Source organism: Hylaeus anthracinus, unplaced genomic scaffold, assembly GCF_026225885.1.
Source record: "Hylaeus anthracinus isolate JK02 unplaced genomic scaffold, UHH_iyHylAnth1.0_haploid 3, whole genome shotgun sequence".
Classification (NCBI taxonomy): Eukaryota; Metazoa; Arthropoda; class Insecta; order Hymenoptera; family Colletidae; genus Hylaeus; species Hylaeus anthracinus.
In genome coordinates, this window is record NW_026535284.1 from 2,598,585 (window position 1) to 2,616,134 (window position 17,550).

The following is a 17,550-nucleotide window of genomic DNA, read 5'->3' on the forward strand; positions in this document are numbered from 1 at the left end:
AGATCGTTGATACTAAAAGAGCCTTATACTTTACATGATTCTCATGCCTCACATCAAAGTCGATTCGGTATACTTCATTGTTAACACTAAAAAATAAAACTACGTAGTTAACAATTTCAAATTGTACCAACGAATCTAAAATATTCAAGAAATGAAATTGGAAAATAATGTAAGTCGACATTTTAATGGAATTGAAGTAATAACGCGCACGTCGTGTGATGATAAAAATTTTATTTACAAATGCGACAAATGTAGGAATTTTGGGCACCAGTGACGTACCGGAGAGAACCGAACGGTAACGGTTGATCGATTATCGGTCGCTTTACTTTCAGGTTTCGATTAATCATCATTCTCGCTCTTCCCAAAGCCTTTGTTTCAGCGTTCGCACGTGAAACGTCTCGACGGCGCGTCGTTCTCTCCGTGAGATCACTGATTGAGGAGAGAATCACTGAGATGTAACAATAATAAACTTTACATTAAATACGATTAGAATCTAGCTATTTTTTTAAGGGCTATGCGGAGTGTTACAGTAATAGAAATATTCATTTTCCAAGGAGAAAGGGGGTTTCGTCTCGCGGGACACTTGTTTTCATTTTTTTTTTTTTGTTCAGGAAAAAGGGGAATGGGGGTTCGTGTCCAAGGGTGGGAGGGATGGAGGTTTTCTTGGGGGGATATACTTTTTTCTTTTTAAGTTTCAAAGGATAACATCACAGCATTGACATATCAACATTGAAACGATCAGAGCATCGCGCCCCTTCGAGAGTCATCGACGACGATACAAAGTCGATCCTATCGAAGTTAATCCATTTTTCTCGACGGAAACGAGAATCTTCTGGAATCGTGGATCACAGGTCGTCGAAGAACTCTCAGGGGGCGCGCTGCCGCGTCCGTAGCACTTTTCATTTTTGCTATAGAACAATTTACAACATCTCGTTAATTAATCGCCTCAATTCCATCTCCGAATAACCGCATTTTGCACACACTGAACCACGAATCGCAATTTCTTGTTCTGTTTCCCTTGTTCGCTAGCATAGATCCCACATTTTCTCTCTCTCTCTCTCTCTCTCTCTCTCTCTCTCTCTCTCTCTTTTATACACATACACTCACACTCGTATCTTTTTCTTCACTCAATCATAGCACTCTTTACAATTAGATAAACCGTTTAATTCGAATAATAGCGATGCGACCGACGCAACTTTCCCGTGACGTTCTATTTTCTCAACATTTTCTCATACTCTCTGTTTTTCACTCGCACAAGCTCAGTCGAGTCTCCTGAAGTGCAACGACAATGAAATAAAATTCGCTCGAGACAGCCCCTCGATCGCGGATCTTCTTCTTGGCTCGTGTCCTCTTCCATTCTTTTCCTACTTTTTCCACGATCGAGGCCAATCATACGAGGGAATAATAGACAGAGATGGGCAAAATTTTATTCGAACAAAAGGTAACGAATAAGACGTTTGACAATATAATCGTGACGTTTATTCCATCGAACGGCGGAACTTTTATTTGCGAAATATGTCACTTTTTAATTTTAATTTTTATTTAGCGAGTAACGGATAAATAGTTGTTTATCTTTTATTCGTTACACGAAATTTTTATTTAGAAGAATTTTGCCGATCCCTGGCAATAGACAATATACACAGGCGGAAACATTTTGATCCACCGAACCAGCCGCAAAAGAAAATTGATGAGGACGCGGCGTCAGAGTTGGGCAGTAATTTTTTGCGATGACTTCGGCGATAATCGCTCACAATTGTCAGATTAATCAACAATTATAAACTACATATATAATCTGTAATCATGAATCGGTATTTTCTAATATTTCAGAGATAATCGGGTCCGATTCTTCATAAATCGTTAATTTGGACAAAGATGGTACAAATTTTATTCTAATAGTGCTTTCAATATGTAACATATTTTTTTTACTTTTAACAGTTGCCCTCGTACTATGACTATCACTACTTGTTACTGTGATTTGAACAAGAAAGTATATCTCCTCGCGTCCAGGCCAGGGAACTATTTTAGAACAGCTGTTTTTATCCTACTCACAGGACAGTTTAAAAAAGATTTGTGATTTTGTTGCACTCACTGATAGTTCGCAATCATGAATTAATGTAGGAATATTAAAAACTATATGAAGTACAAATTAATTGAATCTTCTGTCCAATATTTATGATAAACTAACCAACAATTTGGCTTAGAGCAAGTGATAAACATCCTATCATATAATATCTTGCGGTATTAAAAGAGTAAGATGTGAATCATCTTACAGAATTGTACACAAATACTTGACGTACTTGGTGTTTTCTTTGCTTTGAGCGTCTAGAACAATATTATTACTCAAACAATATTATTACTTTCTTTTTAAGAAGTTAAAAAGTTGATTCGAAATAGAATCTAAACGGATAAGGTATTCGTAGCTTGAATCATTTTTTAAATCCATTTGAACCATCCCTGGTCTAGATCTACGAATGAGACGTAGCGAATCAGGATCAAACAAACAGTGGCATCCGCGCAATTCTGGCGTCGCGTGACTCCACTCTTCCCTATACACCTATACCTTTGATACCACATTATACCGCGGCCAACAATATTATTGCGAAAGCCTTAAGGCTCGATACAAGGACAGGCGTTTCGCGATATCTTCTAAGCGTACAGAGACGGTCCGCATCGACGTTCTATTTTCGAATGAACGACTCGCGAACCGACGATTTCCGTTCGCCGATGCTTCGTTCTCGTTTTGGACCTTTCAACCATACGGGGTTATGCTCAAAGGAGGGCGTCGGACAGAGATGGGCAAAATTTGATCCCAATATTATACGACCGACCTGTGAATTTTTTGCATTTATAGCGTGTACAAACATGGAAAACATGCACAGTCGTTGATAAAATTATTAGTGGCATCCGAAGATAAAACATATTTTTTAAAAACTTAAGAAACAATGAAAAATATCCGTCTAACGTATAGTAGTGAATAATTGTTAGGTATATATAATCAACTTAAGAATATTAGAGATATTTTATCTAACAAGGCATTTCATCCTTAAACCAGTATCATCTTTATTTGTTCTTGTGGCTCTAATCATTTGATCAACGACTGTAAAAAATATATCTATACACCTGTTCCATAAATTAATATATCAATACTAACATTTTATTTTTCATAAGTGCGTATATTCTACACACGTTTTGCATCTACTTTTCATATTCGTACTCGCCATAAATGCATGAAATATCCTAATAGAGTCCATAAAAGACGAATAAAAAAAAAAACGTGTAATGATATCTTCCGGTGCGCCATTTATGCGACTTGAATATTTGGAACTCTGTCGTTTGAACAAATACTTTACTCGTTAACGCGTCGAATACAATTTGATTCTGTGATTTGAATTCCAATTTTTATTTAACGAGTGACGGATAAAATGCTGTTTATTTCGTATTCGTTATTTGAAATTTTCATCTAGAGAGTCCATTGCCCATCTCTGGCGTCGGATCGATCGCACCGGAACCGCACGCTGCGACGCCGCAAGCAGCCAATCGACAACGTTCTCACGTGCACACGGTGCATGCCGACGAATCAACTCCCAAGTTAATTTAACATCAAATTCGCGCCCCCTGTACAATTAATAACACGCGCTCTTATTCGAACGCCCTTAAAGGTTCACCCTCGCTTCCGACTTTCCCTCTTGTCTCCATTCTTTCAGCTTCGTGTGGATCAAAGATGGGCGAAATTTTATTCGATCTGTAGATGACGAATAAAACGCATAGCCACTTATTCTTGACATCTATTATTAGGTTTTAGTAGAATATTCGTTAACTATTCGATTTTATTCGTATATTCATCTACTATTCAGTTTCATTCAAATATTCATATATATCTAACTTTATTCGAATAACAGATATCGAATGAAACACATAACAAATTGTTCTCGGCGTTTATTCGAATGAACAATCAAATATTTACTTAAAGAGCTGAGAATCGTAACAGTGTAAGCAAAAGTAAAAATACAAAGTTGAGCTACACCATGATTTCTGGATAACTTTCTTATTCTTGTGTGTGAAATCATGGCCTAGATCAATTTTTAATTTATTCTTACTTATACTATTACGATCCTCAATCCCTCCGTGCCTCCATTGTGAGATATCACATTTCATTACTCGAATATTAAATTTACTTAACCAGTGACGAATAAAATGTTCACCCTTCATTCGTTATTCGAAATTTGTATCTAGATAAGAATTTTGCCCATCTCTGCCATGGATTCTCGTTTCGTCTTCGGATAATTTGATCGTGTTCTCGATTCGAGTTTCAGCGATTTAGCCTCGCATCCACGCGAACGCGTCTTCCGTTCTGACGTTACTGATTCACAGCACTTTCAATTTTTCTTCCATTCTGTTCGTTAAGAAAATGATTATGATTATGACGAATTAATTTTTAGATAGACGAATAAATATTTACTCGTTGTGCAAACGATAACACTGCTATACGAAAGCTTATTTCAAACACTATCCGAAACAGCTATCGCTTCAAATGAATCGACGTTTCGGTTATTTTCAAATAAACTTGCGAGAAATACAAAATCGAAACGATATTCTTCTTACGTAAAACTATTATTTCTTATTTTCAATTTGAGTGAAGTTTGCCCAAGCCTAAATTCGTTAATCTAAAAGAAGTATATTTAAAATCGCTTTAAATGATTCGATATTTCGGTTACGTCCTAATAAACTTGTTAATTTTAGACTATCGTTTCCTATTTTTGTTTTAAGTAAAATTTGCCCAAGTTTAGATTGACTAACCCGAAAGAAGATTATATTGAAAAATAACAAGTAAAGACAATTTATTTCTATCCGACACAGTGAACTTCTCAAACAGTCCTTGTATTTTCCAAACGTCGACGTCGTTCGAACAAGTTGCTCAACCGATCGAACATGTCCCAAATCTTCCCATTCACGAAGACTTCGCGAATTTCGGATCCAATTTCCACTCAAGCCACGTGATTGTTCTTCCTTTAAATTTGTTTGTTTAAATTCAGCGCGCTATTGGACGTTACAAATTCGAACGCTACTCGATACACTGAAAGAAAGAACGGACCGAAAGCCGCTAAACGTCTAAAACCGAAGTGTACTTACAAGCCAACGAGTTCTCGCCGGTTTCATCGGCTAAGTAGTCTACGAGATCGTTTTCTACGGAAATATCAAGGACTGAAAAATTGTTCTGTGGAATCGTGTACTGTATTCGTGTGACGGTGTGTAACACGCCCGTGCGTACTCGTACAACGGGTATGCGTGACGTGAGTGTCTATCGTAGCTTAACGCGAGATACTTTTACAAAATATCGTAAAAAATTTCCGTCGCCGGATTTAGCTAAGATCAGCTCTTTCTTCTCCTATCGATCGCTTGAAATACGTCGAATCCGTCTAGGAAACAAGTTGTACGGCTACGATTAAAATCATTTGGCCTATGCCCCGCGACGTTAATCGCGGTTGCTGTTCGCGAGGAAACGACGCAACGATCAGAACGATCTTCGCGATCGTCAGAGACGAGCAGAATCTTGTTTGAATAATAGATCACGAATGTAAACTCTGCATCTATCGATCTATGTATTTAAAAGTGTAAGGAAGGTATCTTGTAGTAGCTCTATTGCTCTAAGCACTTGCCTTCAAGTAGACAAATTAGGTATCATTCAAAAGCTATGCTTGTAGACGAACAAAATTTTATTCCAATAATAGATGACGAATCAAACCTGTCTGTACAGATTTATTTGTAACATTTATTCTTTTTAAGTCGGATATGCTTCTATTCAGAGCTGGGTAAAGAGAAAAGTATTTCAAATAGTATCGTAAGTAGCAGATGCTATATATAGAGCTAAAATAAAGTAATATTTTAATAGGCAACGAAACTTTGATAAATAAAATCTATTTTGATAACTTGAATCTTAACATAACATTTGATGTTTGTATATCAAATATTTCTTGACAATAAAAATAAGTTGAGGAAAGAAATAATATTATAACGCAAGAAACCATAACATTTGGCAAAGTAAATTTATTTTTAGTTCAAGTACGATTAACTCGCATGTAACAAAGTACGTCGCTCAAAATTTTCATCGCTCGTGTTACTCCTTCGTTCAACGATCTTTCGGTATCTTTCAAATAGAATACTATTCTTAAATACTATTTTAAAAACTTACTGCAACAAATACGCTATTTTGTTTTCATAGTTGCACACGCATTATTTAAAATAGAATAGACTATTTACTATTTGAAATAATATTTTACTCAGGTCTGCTTCTGTTCCTCCGAAGAGAAACATGATTCGATTGCATAATTTTAATTGAAATCTTTGTAGAATTTATCAGGAGTTGTTTTCATTTTATCGTTAGAGCTGGTAGCGAAGTTAGTTTGTTTCTATGGAAATCGAATGAATAAAATAATCAACCATACAAGAAAATTGTTTAACTTTATTAAATCTGTTCAGCAACACTGCGGACCATCGATTAACCTTAATAATTTGTAAGAAAAGTTAACACGTTAAATCACGGCGATCCCTGGGGATCGACGCTGAACTTTCCGTTTAGGAGGCGTCGGTATCAAATTTAAAAAATAAATAATTCATACAATATAAAAAGATATGTTTACACGCTTCTTTGATACAATTTATTGAAATATTCTAAACGGAAATGAGGTTTACTTGCACATGTGTTACAACAAGTCAGGACTTTCCTAGTTTTTGTTGTATCTTTACTTCCTAAATGTTTTTGTGTCTGATTATAACATTCATAGTAGTGTTTTCGAATTTTTTGTGCTTTCCCCTTTCACCGATACATACTGATAACGCGTTCAGCATGTTATCTTCTGTTTACTCTTTATGTAGCAGAACATGTTGTAAAGCTAAGCATCCGTTGAGAACTCTACGCCGCCTAAACGGAAAGTATATGGCAAATTCGGGTCAGCGTTCAACGTATTAAACAACTGCATATAACATTAGTTGATTCGATTAATTTCACTTATATTTTATTCGTAAACTTTATCCATTTGGTCTTTTATTCGTTATTCAAAATTTGTATATAACGATGAGTAAAAATGTTGCCCCTCTCTGGCGACCATGTCGTTTCCTTCGCGCGGGTACACTCGACCCGACAAGAATAATCAAAGATCGAAAGAAACTGTAGCAATCGGCGGCACACTCTCTTCCAATCGCACTCGAACCTTCCGGGCGTGACAAACGAACGCCGAGAACTTGCAAACTTGAAAACTCGCTCATACAAGAAGTGGAAGCGTGAGTATCTTTAAGTGGACTTCACCAGTGATCGTGTTTGCAAGTATATTTTTACCTAGTATTTACAAACGTTGGCTGCGAAAAGGATTTTACAGTCAGCGATCTGCTGCCACGGACGTCCTCGCGTCCGATTAAAGTCGTCCCTCGCGATGCTCGATCGCGAGGAATCGCCAAATCTCGTTCCTATTCGTGACGATCAATGATCACGGAACGACACAATCCTCCGTCGTTACCTTCCTCGTCCTTTTCATTTTCTTTATGTTACAAAAATCTCTCCTAAAAGATACGAGCGAAACCTTCGACGTCGGCAGCGGCACGCCGCGCTAAGAAAATTCGTTCCAAGCTTTTGCGCGCGAAAAATTCGAAATGCGTCGAGAACCTATCATCGAACTAACATTTTCCTAACCTTTGACCCCAGGATGACCACTTGGTCGAGTTTGACTTCTGGGGTCATCTGGGACCCCTCTGAAGCTTCGACTTTTTCAGACTTTAGTCAAATGAATTTCTAGTATTTATCATGAAAAGAATAATGCTATTTTTAAAACATTCGATTGCCATGAACAAAAGTATCAAGAAATTGGAATATTGCCTAAACGGAATAAAATGTTCCCTATGTCATTTTAACCCTAGAACTTTGACTTTATAAAGTTTAAGTTGAGTGAATCTGTAATATTTGTGGAAGGAAAATACTGTTATTTGCGAAAGACATTAGTGTATATGCTATAGTAAATGAATGTATAGAGGAATATTATATTATATAATATGCATGAATAATTGAGCTGATGAGCGGAGGTAAAATTTTGAAAGAATATAAAATTAATTTCAAATTTGTTTCTCTATTACGTTATTTTAAAGTAGTATTGTTTGGGGTTAGTCAAGACCCCAGAAGTCCTCCTAGGGTTAAGGTGACAAAATATATGAGCACCCTACGAGTATACCTATCTAATCACAAACTAACGAACAAATAATACGAGTCGAGCGTGAATCGAATCGTCTTCGACTCTAATTGTAAGATAAGTTTTGCCTATTTCTGAAAAAAGTTACCTTTCAGTATTTGCGAAGAAATTTATAGAACGAAGTAAACAACGTCGAACGACGACTAGAACGAAGCGAAACCGTTCAATTTCACGCTGAAAATTCGAGGGAAGAATCGAAGACCAAGATTTTTCTGTTCGGTCGAGAAAAAACCAGTGCCAGCAATTTCAAAATTGCTCTAAACAATAGAAAATTATGCCGAAAGTTATGCAGCAATCGCGGAGAAAGAAAGACTTCGTTCGTATCGTTCTACTTTAATGGTGCGTAAGCGACCTCGCCATCATCTAAATTAATCAAGATCCATTTCCATACCCTCTTTTTTTCTCTGTCTTTGAACTACGTCGGCTTTGCACAGTGAGCCAACCCTATATCGCGACAAATGGCGTGCCCGTGATTAATTCGTTCTACTTAAGAAACAACGACGATGCGTGCGTGCTTGCGTTTCTAAAAATCAATCCACGCGAGCGATCAGGATTCGATCTGCGTGTTTAATCGGCTGCCACGACTGGAGTTCCCAACAGGGTTGCCACCTTCTCGTGTTTCGAGATTGACTACAATTTTAATTTCCAATCCGAAAGAACTTTTCATTATTTTATCAAACCCAAAGGAATCCAGAAATGTTTAGAATAATACGAAACTTCATTTATACTTTATGTGTGTAATATGTGCGTGTATGTCTTTTGTTTACTATATAATTTTTTCACTTTTTACTGTAATTGAATTGTGAACATAGACGTAATCTTTAAAAATGGGAGTTGTTGAGAGCTTCATTAAAATAACATAAGAACAGAAGAAAAATTAGAGCCTGCCGTTGAACATCGAAAAAATGGCAATCCTGTCCATCTGTATTAATTTGATAAATATTTCACTGTCGTAGCATGTTCCGCGGTGCATTAGAAGCGTCCACATCGATCGAGGACGCAAAGTGTTCAATGTAATAAAAACCAGGAGGAGACATCGGTCTTACAAATATTCTTAGTGGATTAAACGTGATCCTCGCTGCAGCCTGGCGACGCTGCGCTCGGGACAATCGAAAAACGGAAATTACTCGTTTCGAAAGGCTTCTTACAATATTTACACAGTACCTATTGATCCATCATCTATAATAGTATCTTTTTGTTAAATATTTTTCATTTGTCTTTTTACCTCGATTGGAGTTAGTTTCGTCGAGTGATAGAGGTGGAAGTATCACTGCGTTATGTACGTATACAATATATATTGTATATTATTATGTATGTATACTATATACACAAAGTATTCAACATGTTTCCGTGATTGTGTAAGTGTGTGTTTATTCGTCTGCTCGGTGGCTCCGTGTGTACGTGTACCAATTTCCTCGAATAGACTCTAATAAAATGTATAAACACGTCAGACTCGCGCGGTGATCGTCACAGGCGCCTCGTCTGCGATTCGAAAAAACTTTCAAATATTCATCCGCGGTAATTAATTAATTATGATCCCAACCCATCGCCACGCACGTTTCGTTCAGTTTTTGTTTTCCTTACAATTTGCGGGAATCCGACGGGGTCGCGCGATAACTCGCCGCGACGCAGCATTTTATCTACGAAATTTCTCTAGAATTTATCATGCGATCGATTCTCTAAGATATCGACTAGAGGCGACTTCCTCCTCACTTTTTCGTTCTTTCTTGTTCTCTAAGTCGAAGCAAAAGAAAACTATCGCTGATTCTCACGGCCGAATGAAAAGAATTCTACGCGAGTTCGAGTCAAAGTTTCGTTATTATTATTATTATTATTATTATTATTATTTTTCTTCGGTTGCTCTCGATGCATCGTTTTTTTCTCAGCGTGGAACGACGGTATATCCCAGGCCTGTTCGACCGAGCAATAGCGAGCAAGAGTGTTTGCGAGCAGAGCCAAGAGAATGGTCGAGGGTGTTCTCACCACTTCGTGGCCATTGGTGGAGCACCGTTGCCCTCGGTGCCTTCCCAAAGACTCTGCTCCTGCTGCTAGAGAAGTGCTCCGACGGGTAACGAATCGAACAAGCCTGATCTATCCTGATTTCGAGAAAGGATCCCGTATCTGAAAGACAGATGCCAATTCACGAGTTTCTCCCGCCGGAGTAGATATTAACACGGTTCTTACGCTTCTCGTGGGGGTGGGTATTTGGGGCCCAGGAGGAGTCAGCGCAAAAATTAAGGCCCCAGGGCTCTTTTTCTCTCTCAAATTCTCCCTCATTCACTCTCTCTCCTTCGAAAGTGTGTTTCTTTTGTTTGTTTCTCACGTGATTATCTCGTGTCTATTCATCTCGTTCAGCTGGTTCCGCGAATGGGGGTTTATCCTGTGCGTACCGCTTCGCAAGGACATTCAATGACAGATTTTCAAACCGCCCATCGTTTGCGAAATTCCTGTTGGAAAAAATTTTCGTGAAAGTCTCGGTGGCTACCGTTTCTCTGGTTACGACGATACTCGATACTTTAAACTCTGTAAACGAATCGGACAGGAAGCCATTACTGGAATTACGATAACGTTGCTAAGTTAAGGATTCTACGTTACTATCTCGAGTATTCAAAACGATCGCACTAAACGAACTAGATCTAATCCAAACGATACGAAAATAGAATAGATCTACGAATCGTTAGGTGGTACGATGATTCTCGTTACTTTGGAAAAATATCGACGCTATTTAAAGGGAATCACTAATTTGCTACTCTTACTTTCCTTAAAGCTCGTACATCGTAATCGAAAATTAAATACGTACTGAATAATGTCTGATGGGTAGCGTACTTAGCGTGCACGCACGTGCAAGACGCGATTATGTTACGAGTAGTGTCTATCCATCTTTGTTACTACTAGCTTCGTAATGTACAAACAAATAATAAAATTTACGAGAAGAAAAATGCGAAAATCGTTATTATTAACTTGACCACGGTCTTTTCGAATTTCAACACAGCCAAAAATACAAAGAAAAAGGATTACTTTTATTTCACATTTTTCCAAAAATATCTCGTAACAAATAAACAAATCAGATTCGACGAATCCTACCGAAAAACCGTTCGTAAACTTCGAATAACAAACGGCTATCCCAACTATGAAACTACATTCGGAAACTTTACATCAAATAGATTAGCGTGCACGCTTTCAATGACTATCGAAACCACTGGCGTAAAATGCAGCACAGTTTACGATAACAACTGCACACGACCCAACACCTGCGACAAAAAGAAAATGAAAGAAAATTCTGTAAAATCTTCGATAGCGTACGATAGCGTATTCGCTGCCATTCGACAGATCAAACAAATCGATATCGATATCGAGTACGCTACCGTAACCTATCGTAGGACAAGAATTTAAACTTTGTGAAAATGTTGATAGCGTACGCTGGCATTATTCGTTGCTAAGACAAAAAAAAATAAAATTCCGTACAACCTTCGTTAGGACTGTGCGGTAGCGTATTCGCTACCAATCACGAAAAGAAGAGAAAGAACCAAATTTTTGTCGAATTGTAGGTAGCTTAACGCAAGCGTATTCGCTACTAACGACAAAAAGAAACAAAATTCTGTAAAATTTCTGGAAACGTACAGCAGCGTAATCGCTACTGACGATAAAAAGTTGAAGAAAGAAAGCAAGATTCTATAGAACTTCTGATGGCGTACGGTAGCGCATTCGCTACCTACCATGAAAATGAATGAACCAAAATTGTCTGGATCTTCGGTAGCGTATTCGCTATCGTGTTTGCGATATCTAGCGTAACAGCTTGCGCAGGGGTAGTGTAATGTGATCCATTCAATCTTCTTACGGGTAGCGACAGGAAAGAAACCCCACTAACAGACCAGAGACCAGAGCGACATCTCGCTAAGGTAGCATAAGCACTTCGTACGTTCAGTAGCGTACCAGGAGGCGACCCCACTAAAGAGCAGTGGTGCGCAGGTGGGGACAGCGCTGTAGCGACAGGCCCCGGGGCCCCAGCTCCTAAATGGCGTTCAATGCACGCGGGTCTTGCTGCTGGCGACGCCTCGATGCGTTGCCATAATCGACGCCACCGACGTACGATTCCTCCTCGGTGCCGTAGTCGTGTTCACCGCGATCGCCTCGATCACGATCCATCCGCTCGAGTCTCGATCTTCTCGTTCCTTCGCTCACGTGGCCACCGCTGTACGAGCCCGATCCTAGAGTTCATCAAAATGAAATTGTAATTTCATGATTTCTTTGGGAAAATATCTTTGAAGATAAAACATCGTCTAATATATTTTGTGCAAATGTTTCGATTTAATTATCAGTCTCCTTCAATACAAACAGATCACGTAAAAAGAGAACAAAAGATCAGGACAGTTTCAAGAATGTTTGAAGAAGTTACAACAAAAGAGTCACGCTTTTAACGATCTACTTGCACGTGGAATATAAATTGTTTAAAAGTGGTTGTACAACTAAAAAACACGAAACCATAACGCAAACTATGTAGAAAATTTGCCTAAAAACCACTTGCACAATTATTTATTCCACATTGGAGTCAATTTTCTAGGTCTATTCGTCTACTAGGAAACTGTTTCGAAGGAAACTGAGTCGAAAACATTTCACGAAATATATTAAATACTTTATTCGTCTAGTAAAGGATAAATAGTGTTTTATTTTCAAAGAAATTCGAGATTAATTTTGTACGATTTTCGGACCTGAATTTCTGTAACTACATATACCTACGAAGTTTCGAGTTAGGAATACGATTTCAGTTACAGAAATTGAGGCGTGGTTTCAGTTTTGTAAAATTCGAAAGGATTAGAGGACTTTTATTGCTCCAGGTATCGAAGTTCTGTTTAAATATTTTTCCGTATGCTATAGTTAAAAGAAAATCAGTTGGTAGCTGGTGATTAAGGCAGACATGATACTCATTTTTGGGCTACGTCAGTTTGCTTTGGTGTTTAAGAAACAACAATATCGTGTTTGCAGAGACGAGCTATAGTGTAGCGAGGATAGCTGGATAGCTGTTGTCAACTAGCCTCCGTAGTCTTGAACGGTCAACTAATTTTGTTCGACCTAGTAAATTCTTATAAAATTACGATATGCCTTGCGAACTTAATTCTATAAATAACATTTGATATACTCCATTTTAATACTTTATTATATAAAGTAATATAAAAAGTAATGTTTTCTTTTATAGTTTAGAAAAATTAAATGAGTAATATCAGCCAGTATTTTGACACATTTGATAGACAGAAATTTTATAAGAATTAAGCTCCTTTCGAATTTTAGTCGCTCAGACTCGACGAAGTAAGTATCCATGTATACATGTTTTTTTAAATAGAATTCATGTAATCTGCATGAAAGCTTACAACGTTGAGCCTGAAAACCACCGAATCATCATTGGTGTCACTCGAAAACTATATTATAAGACAATGTTACTCTGATTACAGTTAATTGTCACTGCTAAACGGTAAGGATGTGATCAATCCACCTATGTGTCAACATCTAGAAACACTGAAACACCTCACACTAATCACAGTGCATGCAAGCTAGCTATGCAAAAACAAATGAAAAAAAATAAGAATGTAAAAGAGACACGTTTGCAAAGACTCCGACGTTCGAGCTACCATTTTACACAGGAGCGCAGAGATCGACATAGTGGAGTTAAAAACCCGACAAGAAATCTTTCACGGGCGAGCTTGCTTCGCGTGAAAAAAAGAAAAAATTGTCAGCGAAACGTGGGACCCGCGGTTAAGGGGCACAAAAACAAGCCAATGTCCCGAAAGAAGGATCAACGAAAGCTCTGTAAGATCGCAACGAACCTGTTCAAAGACGCGGGAACTATCTGGTTCGATACGTAACTTCGATCCCCTCGAATTGCGCGACCACACACGTCGTTAATCTCTAACACGTTAAGCTACTCTATCAACCTATTCTATGTGAGAGGGGTTGGTGAAGGGCTAGCGAAACAGAAAAAAAACAACAAAAAACCAACAACAAAAATTGTAAAAACTTGTGAAAGAAACATCAAGGGGTTTTAACGAGAAACGAAGTTTCAACGAAACAAAAAGATTTTCCAGATGGTTGGCGTTGAACGTGAAACGAGTGGGAGGTTTTAAGGTGTCTCGTGGGAGAGTGGGGGAGGGGGCAAAAAATTAACCAGAAACATATAAATCCTTCTCTTTGGGCAAGAGAAACAGGTAGGTCCCGTTCACCGGGCCCATGCACCAAACCCGTCTGTACTTACTACGCGCTCTCATAAAGGAGGTTTCCCTATTACACAGTCTCTAATTCTCTCAATCGTATCCCCGTAATAAGAGTTCAGGGGAGGACGACTGTACAATTCACCCGGTCTACGCCGTAAAATCTCATCCGCGATGAGGAAGAAGTGGAAGAGGTCGGTCGTTCTAGGCCGACCGTCGTCGTGCGCGAGCTTTCTTAACTCGACTCTTTGGGCTTGCCCTCGTCACCCCGACCATAGATGAATTGGCCCTGTTTTCGGATGACTCCCGTGGCAGCCACCGCCTCCACGGCTTTTACACGTAAACAAAGAGAACATCGGAGTCAGAGCTCGTCGCCGATCGTACGTGGACCTGGCGTTTGTCGTTTTGTTCCCGTTTTTTTGTTTCTGTCAGATACTTTCCCGTTGAGTTCCCTGATCGTGTTCGTTACACTTGAAACGTATGGAATATGTCACGAACGAATGGAGAGAGACGAAGGGACGGGTCGTTGGATGGAAATTAAACGTCCCTGTCGGGGGTACTTGTCTTGTTTGCGGGCGAGCAACAGCTTGTGAAGTTAGTCCTGCATAGCACGAGAACACGTGTGGATTTAACGAGTTCAATCCCCAACTGGTAGGTGCGCGAACAATTTGGAGAATTTCGTCAAAGACTCGATGTACTTTGTAATTGTTTGCGTCGACTATGTTAATATGCAATTTTGTAACAGGGTGATTCTAATGTACTATACTATTATACGGTATACCTACTGTATACACGTGAGAAGTGCATACTTTACTTCATATAACATACATTAAGATACAAAGAACTTTATAAGGATTTATTTATACGAGGTGTGGCTATTAAATAAGGGGACTGAGGCTGTGAAATATTTTATTTTGATTTCATACATATTTACTTATTATCACCTTCAATATACACCCAACTTTCTGTCAGCTCCTTCACGATGCGTGTCGCTTTTTCTTTAACAGATTCAACGGACTCAAATCCTGTTTCTTTTAATGCGGATTTTACCTTAGGAAACGGATAGAAGTCACACGGCGCAAGATGCGGCGAACAAGGCGAATGGTCTAACACTGGGATGCTGTACTTAAAACCACTTGACAGACAATGCGGAATAAGCCAGCGCATTGTCTTGGTGGAGAAACCATGACTTGCCCTTCTACAATTCGGATCGTTTTTTAACCGACTTTAAAAAAGGAGGAGGTTACTCAATTCGACATGTATACATACATGTATGTATATTAGGAGGTTGCGTTGAAAGCCCCTGTTTATGGATACGTGGATTTTACTGCGAATACTGTAGACAATGAGAGCCGCCGTATTTTATGAGTTGTTAAAACCACATGAAACAGTCACCGCCGAACGTTATTGTCAACAATTGAAGCGTTTACACGATAATTTGATAGAAAAACGACCATCAATTGTATCAAATCGAAAAGTGATCCTTCTATACGACAATGCTCAATCTTATGTTGCTAGAACTGTAAAAGAAACACTGATGGAGTTCGAATGGGAGATTCTCCCTCACCCAGCCTAATCTCCAGACCTGACTCCAAGTGATTATCATATGTTCAGATCGATGCAACATGGTTTGGAAGACACACATTTCCGTAATTACGAAGAAGTTGGAAATTGGCTTGCTGAGTGGATAAGCTCGAAAGATAAACCGTTCTTTCGTCGCGGAATTCAACTTTTGTCAGAAAAGCGGGAAAAAGTAGTAGCTTTTAAGGGCAAATATTTCGATTGATGCTTTCGATTGATATACTTTACTATTGAAATAGATGCTCAAAAAACACGAAAAAACAGCGGCTTTCAATGCAACCTCCTAATATATTTTTTTTAATGTCTTCCCTTATTCTTTTACGGAGTTCAGCAAGAACGAGTAGTAATGTTGACTAATAGTCTGACCTTCAGGAATCCAATGAAAGTACACAATTCCATGAATATCGCAGAAAACAATCATCATTGCTTTGAATTTTTATTTGCTCATTCGAGCTTTTTTGGCCCTCGGTGAACCTGGGTTTTTCCAGTGCATGGATTAGTATTTTGTGTCAGGATCATAAGTGAAAAACCACGATTCATCACATCGATATCTATTTCCTAAAGGTAAAATCTGCTTTGGAAGAAATAAGATTTGAGTCCGTTGAAACTGTGGAAGAAAAGTTCTGAAGGAGCTAACAGAAGAAGACTTTTACCACTGTTTCGAACAATGGAATGTTATTTAGTAGCCACACCTCGTACAACTTGTTTCATGTAGAATAGTTGCATTCAGTTGCATCCAGGTTATATCGAATTAAATATTATGACAGGTGTGCGAAAACTAGAAGCCCATCGTGGATGAAAAGGGATAGCGTGAAGCGAATCGTATGGACCCTCAAATGAAACTAAAGATGGGCACAATTTTTATTATCTAGATGAAAGTGTTGAAAACGAATAAAAGATGAACAACATTTTACTCGTTACCTGTGAATAATAATAAGAATACGAATTATAGAATTAACTATTCAAATGAATAAACATCACGAGTAAATCACTGCACAGTATTTGTATTCGTTACTTATTATTATCACAAAATTGTGTCCATTTTTTAATGGGACGAACTGATGCTATCCAGTGTGCATTTCTCCTACTTTGTCTCGGTTTATCCTACCAGTTGACCATTAACGCGTTTTAGATGTAAAATACAATCTCCGATATGCACTTATTATCGAGGTGTCATTAACGATCCTGAGTCCAGCAACCGTTTCTTTTAGGAATCATCCAAAATAGAAAATATGCAATAGTGTTCGATTAAATGAGAAAATTTTACCCCAGATTAATGGAAAAGAACCATTCCCACCACTGTTTAGGTTTCTTTGGTTAGCAACCGTTAACTATGAAATTTAAATTAATTATACGTTCTTCGAGTCATTTCTGAAAAACTTTCAACCATGTTTAATCCAAAATAATCAAAATGAGAGCGTGTCTGAACATATTATAATATCAGGAAAACTTTGTCAACTCGATACGAATACTCATACAAATACATAATGAGCAACATACAAGATTTTAGTCGCGGTACCGCTTTGAAGTTTGGT

General features: G+C 38.3%; 2 protein-coding genes across 21 annotated transcripts in view; one reads left to right on the forward strand and one right to left on the reverse strand.

Annotated features, from left to right (window-relative positions):
* LOC128894264 (uncharacterized) overlaps nt 1-17,550 on the forward strand; it is a 302,271-nt gene that overhangs the window by 66,051 nt on the left and 218,670 nt on the right. The gene's annotated exons all lie outside the window — the stretch shown is intronic.
* LOC128894237 (voltage-dependent L-type calcium channel subunit beta-2) overlaps nt 212-17,550 on the reverse strand; it is a 175,209-nt gene continuing 157,870 nt past the window's right edge. For 15 of the 20 annotated variants that reach the window (XM_054155863.1, XM_054155859.1, XM_054155865.1 and 12 more), the window contains one exon: nt 212-12,442. In XM_054155863.1, coding sequence (XP_054011838.1) covers nt 12,246-12,442 — 197 coding nt within the window. In that variant the 3' untranslated portion in view covers nt 212-12,245. Of the gene's footprint in view, nt 12,443-14,478; nt 14,765-17,550 lie in introns of all 20 variants that reach the window. The other 5 variants (XR_008461485.1, XR_008461486.1, XR_008461484.1 and 2 more) reach the window with 5 other exon arrangements.